At 34.6% G+C, this 6,000-nt stretch overlaps 1 protein-coding gene across 1 annotated transcript in view; it reads right to left on the bottom strand.

Moving 5' to 3' along the window:
* Positions 1 to 1,609: 1,609 nt before the first annotated feature.
* The window catches only part of LOC149557358 (phenylalanyl-tRNA synthetase class IIc family protein), a 54,476-nt gene continuing 50,085 nt past the window's right edge, over positions 1,610 to 6,000 (bottom strand). Inside the window, exons 7-10 of the mRNA XM_089832031.1 lie at positions 2,662 to 2,706; positions 2,447 to 2,551; positions 2,030 to 2,143; positions 1,610 to 1,949 (exon numbers count right to left, since the gene is read on the bottom strand). Of these exons, the coding sequence (XP_089688157.1) occupies positions 1,899 to 1,949; positions 2,030 to 2,143; positions 2,447 to 2,551; positions 2,662 to 2,706 (315 nt within the window). The 3' untranslated portion in view covers positions 1,610 to 1,898. The remainder of the gene's footprint in view (positions 1,950 to 2,029; positions 2,144 to 2,446; positions 2,552 to 2,661; positions 2,707 to 6,000) is intronic.

Raw genomic sequence — 6,000 nt, 5'->3', positions numbered from 1 at the left:
AAACCATGTGATGCTCTTCCTTCTTTCGAATCAAATTGTTTGTGATTAAATGGTTTTAATAAATCTATTTATGCATTCTAAGAGTGCTTTATCTCCAAATTATATGTAGTGATTAGTGTATGGTTGCATTTATGTACAACTACCTAGTCGATTCCTCCTAGTACAAAGAAGTGGAACTCATGGTTCCACATAGTTGTGTGGTGTTTATTATGGTGCGGGGAAACTGGGTGCTTGGAAAGTGTGCATAGTTATCTTCACACGCATTATAAGATTGTTGAAGGAAACGTATAATTTGTAACATCAGTAGCTTGTAGACTAAGTATATTAATCAGAGCCCCATTTTTCAATTGTATATTGCACAACTTCGAGTCAAACTTGAATTACAATTGAAATGGAATCTCATGATATGTTAAATCTTGAATTCGTTCAAAGTTCTTAATTGGATGTAATGATAAAGTGAAAACCATAGTATATAACTGCTGTCAGTCTATGAATAGAGTGATATGAATGGATCATGTGTTTCCCCTGTCATTTTCCATTGTTCATTATTGTGCATAATCACTGTGAGAATTGCATCTTCCCACTCTTAAGCCTGTTGTTCAATGATTGGCAGCACCATTTATACAGTCCTCCATTTCTGTTGTTCCCATGGATATTGCCCTCTAAGAGAAAGTACCCCAATCCCCACTTGCCCAACTTTTCGTAAATCTAAGCACTTGGATGACAATATGCCCTAGAAAATTGTTGGAAAGCAGAAGAAACGTCTCCCAAATCCCTCTTCCAACTACACACCAAGAAGAAGAATATGAGATTGTTAATGAGATTGTAAGGTCTACCATTATTAGGTGACATCTCTCCAATCTCTGTCTACTCTTTAGTGTCTAGCAACCTATATGCAATTGTGTTGGTTCACACATGGTTGCCGTTGTGTTTTCCTTTCACCAAGTAGAATATTGTGTATGCTTTGAGTTGCGCTATCTGATGCACAGGGTTTATGATCCCTTCAAAACCAAGTTTCCTTGATCAAAAACAGATTTATTGGTAATTCGTGTAGAAGAAATTTAATGCATAGTTACAACTACATAGCAGAAAATCTATTAAAAGATGTGTGAACATTATAAAATCAATCAATGAAAACGATCAAATTAAATTTGGCACCATGTCAAGTTGAGATGGATATTTAGATATAGGAATCAGTCTTTAACTTCTATTTGCAAGATAATGACAGCTGCTGATATCATTTACAACTAACTGGCAAGCATTCTGATGACTATGCTACCATCTTTACCGATGATCTTTATCTTAACAATTCATACCCTGGATGCCATAGCAGTTCAAAGGTAGTTTTATTTTAATCAAAAAATATATTCAGGTCCAATTTCACTTCAAGATGGCCCATTTAATATTAATACTCCCTTCAACCTTATACTGGACAAAAACGCCATAATTGCTTTATGGGGAGGTAATCTTATAACTTGGTATTTGAGACCTAGAAACAAAATTTTCTAAGCTGATGTGTCACTGTTTTCACCTCATGGCGATCTAATTCAATCAATTAAATAAGTTATATTTAGGAATGACAGGGTAAGAGAAATTTTGATACATTGGCTAAATCAAAAACCTGCATTGAGGGCATTACTTTCACTTAACATAATCCATACATTTTTAATGGGTTGTGAGCATAGCCAAAAGAGCGTGATCATGTATAGAGAATTACCTCCTGTTCAACCTCCCTAAGTCAAATACCCAGCATTTATTGGATTGTTTACTCTCTCTTTGCATGTCCCTGGCTCAAGGGAAATAAATTCCCCGGATATGAATCATTTCCATATGCAATTAAAACATATTCATGAATCCATTATACTGCATACATACGATAAAATACTTCTCTGGTTTTGCTATCTGAGGGTCACACTCAACTTGGATTGCACCTCATCTCTAACACGATCCTGCATCCAAAAGACAATATCATTTCAAAAACTTGGTATTAATCCGTAGTCAAATCAGTGCATAGTTACACATGCAGCACCTGTAATTGGTTGACCTCATCATCAGTAAGAGAACGCTCCATGGAACGAAATGTAATCCTGTAGCAGTGGCTAGTCATTCCCTTTTTATTTGTAAATTTATCAATCAAAGATACCTGCCATAGATCACCAAGTTAGAAATTCCATTCCATATCCTTATGATGCCTCCAAGAATTACTTAATTTTCAAAAGAACATATCAGACAGGTACAGAATACAGTGCCCACTAATCTGCGTTTAATAACAACATTGACAATCACACAGATTTCCTGATGCTTGTAACAAGTAAATCGAGACTTATAAATGTCACTCATTCTACAATTTGTTCTCTGTTAAATTTCAATTATGAGCAAAATTTTCAATTCTTGAAATAAGATATTTGCAAAAAAATGGCACAGGTTTGCCCATGCTAAATTTCACCTCCTCTGCAAGATCACCAGCAACACCACGCACAACTTCACAGAGATTGTTTTCAGTAAATGGTTCGTTGATCCAAAAGCTTATATCCTTGTAACATGGAGGGAACTGCCAAAGGAAAAAAACAGAACAAATGAAAAAGCATGCATTGTGCTTAAGAAAGTTGAAAATATACGGAAATCCCAGAATCCAATGCACTGAAACTACTCTTACTATACCTTTGAAAACGGCTTAAATTTTACACCAAGCTGTCCCTTGGAAAACTGCAAGAGTAAAAATCCATTAAGCTTGGCTTGGTCATATTAAATATGAATATAAAGCATCAATATATTATACAAAAATGTCACATTTCAAAGCACTGGCATTTACACACTTTTGGAAAAACCAGCTCACATATTGAAATGACTCAAAGGTGGAAAATTGAAGACAAAAAAATTGGATGGCCATGCTCAACAATTTTAGCATCAAACAGAAGTTATTTATTAAAAAAGTTCACAAATTGCAGAATTAGTCGAGTAAGGTCAACAAAACCTGAAGAACAAAAATGTATTTCAACACAGCTTGAAAATAACTACACAAAGAAAAAGAAATTAAGAGTGGCATTCGAAACCTGCCATCAACTAATTATGCCAAGAGGCATGCATCACATATAGAATGGGATTTGAATATTTGTGTACGTAAAATCAAAGAGCTCCTATCCTTATCCAATTGCAATAAGAGTATGCAGAATATTATCACCTGTGAAGAAATAAATTCTCGTTTCTTTCCTAGAAAAGTTGTAATAATTGGCAATATTCCTTTAATTCTGTCACCATTCTCTTCAGTGGCAAGTTATTAATTGGAATGTAAAAACTTAAAAGTCAGTTTTCTTTTACTTTAAAGCTACTTTATTTATCGTCAAATCTTTGAACTGGATATAACTGAAGACATGGAAGCAGCTAGAGTGGCACTAAAGATCATATCCCACAAGCTCAGTGTTGTCATCCTCAAGTTTGTGTAACAGCCTAGTGCTCATGGTCACCTGATTAAAACAGGCAGCTTAATATTCTGGGAGATGCAGGTATTTTACTTAGGTTTATCTGATAGCTAAGTGGAAGCTGCAAGATGAAACAAATGAAGTTCCATTATAAGAAAATTAAATATACTCCTCAATAAGGATATCCCTCAGCATATTTTATATAGATTATTTTTCAGATACATATGCTAAATTTGAAAATTAAAATTAAATATACGCCTCAATAAGGATATCCAATATCCCTCGGTGTATTTTATATAAATTATTCATTGTTTTAAGGTATATGTGCCAGTTACTAGCTTGCAGTCTACGATGAACCTCTAGGGGTTAGAAGCAACTTCAAAAGTAATCTGAATCAAGGCTTTGAACCTAAGCATTTACATTTCAAAGTGAATCTCTCCTTATTAAATAAAAGCAATTGATATTTTACCTATTTAAGATATATATGCTAGTTACTAGCTTGCAATCTTGTGAGGTTTTCACACCATCGCCCCATTGCAAATGGGGACTCCCTCTTTCATTTTCTCCTTAGGTTGTTGTGGTAGTAATGGGCTTATAAAGTTTTGGCATTGGGCTTAAGTTTGAAGAGAATGGATTTTTGTTGGCTTGAAGCACAGATTTTGCTAAGTCGGGGAGATGGAACAACATTGGGAGTGATGCTAAAGAAGAGCTGAATTCAGCTAAGTATAAATTTCATCTTGGGCTAAGACGTGTTTTGCTAACCAAGTAAAAGTTGTCTCAGCTTGACTAAGACGTGTTTCACTACCCAAGTAAAAGTTGTCTTAACTTGGCCAAGATGTGTTTCGTTACCCAAGTAAAAGATGTCTCAGCTTGACCGAGACGTGTTTTGCTGCCCAAGTAAAAGTTGTCTTAGCTTGGCCAAGACGTGGTCTACTACCCAAATAAAAGTTGTACCAACTAGGTTGAGATGTGTTTCGCTACCCAACTAAAAGTTGTCTCAGCTTGACCGAACGTGTTTCGCTACTCAAGTAAAAGTTGTCTCAACTTGGCAGAGACGTATTTCACTACCCAAGTAAATGTTCTTGATCTGGAACTTGATTTTCTACCTATGATAATTTTGTCTCATCTTAGATCAAAGACCTTTAAGCCTTTAAGTGGGAAGTTGAGCATAGACGTGTAGCCATTTTTAATATGACATTGGGCACCAAATTCAAGGCAAAACAACCTTAGGAAATGATGTATGGGCATGAGGAATTAAATGCCTTGGATTAAATGTTTATAAAGAAATTAATTTTGAAATTGAGGTAAGACCCATTTGTTAAAAAATTAATTGAGAGAGAAAATGACAAAAATCAGAAATAAAATAAATTGCAAAAAAGTGGTTTTAAATTGAGATGAGATCAAATTTTGCCTCGACTTTGCAAATAGTGGGTTTTAAATTGGGTGGAGATTAAATATACCTTGACTTTGCAAAATATGGATTGACTTTAAAAAATAAATTAATTACTTCATTTATTGTTGCATTGAAATTATCCACATGGCATTGGTTTTAACAAATGAGTAATTAAAATAATGGAAAATACATTATAAATGCTAATAAAATAAATATTTTCCAATTAAATTTGCATTACCCCGATAAATTATTTTTGGGAATTAAAATGGCAAGTTTGAGATGATTTTCTAAATTTAATTGTAATTACTATTTAATAATTGATAATTATTTACAAGTGGTGGTTTACCTTGCAAGTCAAGATGATGAGGTGGCATAATGGCAGTTTTTCTAATTGGTCCATGGTTTCCTTTGAGTTTCCTATTGGTCTGCGAGGTGGTAGCTTCTTCTACAAGTGCTCTTTTCTCATTGGTTCAAGTGTTGTTGATCATTATCAAGTTGTTATGGATTTGAATTTTCTTATTGGACCATGAAGATATTGTAATTGTTTCATTGGCCCACAAGGTGGTGCTTAATTGTAATTGGGTGTGCATTTAATGCTCACAGCAGGTGGTTATGAAACCTTAATTAGAGCTTATGTGGATTAATTTGGGCCCTTGATTTCAAATCAATCTTGGCCATCTGTTGTATTTGAGCTGCCTATATAAGGAGTGCTACCCTCATTTGTAAAGAGGACTTTTTGGAGAATTGTTGTTATATAATACCAAATTTGCTCTACTTTTCGTTGTTGTGGCTTGCATGGTGAATCGTTGTGATCAAGTTTGTCTTAATGCATGGTGATCCATATTTCCTCACTTAGTTTAGGATTTTGTTTCATGTTGTTTAGAGGTAGTTTAGTTAGATGGAAGTCATTGTGGATGTTCACTTGCATGACTTGAACAAATCTGGGCCACTAGCCTCTTATGGATTGTAAGAGTGCCTTGCATGGTGAGCCAATGAAAACACATAACTTCAATTGATGTTCAATCTTTGGTTTGCATCCAAATGATGGGATTGGAGATAGGATATTGATGTGAAAATCATTTGTATATTCCTTGGAATCTTGCACTAGGTGGATGGAGTTGTTGGTGAGATTGCATCTAGTAGATTCCAATTTCATCCATAATTCCTTACATTCATAGTAGAAGTAGA

Source organism: Cupressus sempervirens, chromosome 5 (assembly GCF_028749045.1).
Source record: "Cupressus sempervirens isolate cs-2001-9-10 chromosome 5, ASM2874904v1, whole genome shotgun sequence".
Lineage (NCBI taxonomy): Eukaryota > Viridiplantae > Streptophyta > Pinopsida > Cupressales > Cupressaceae > Cupressus > Cupressus sempervirens.
This window is presented reverse-complemented; position numbering and strand designations above follow the sequence as displayed.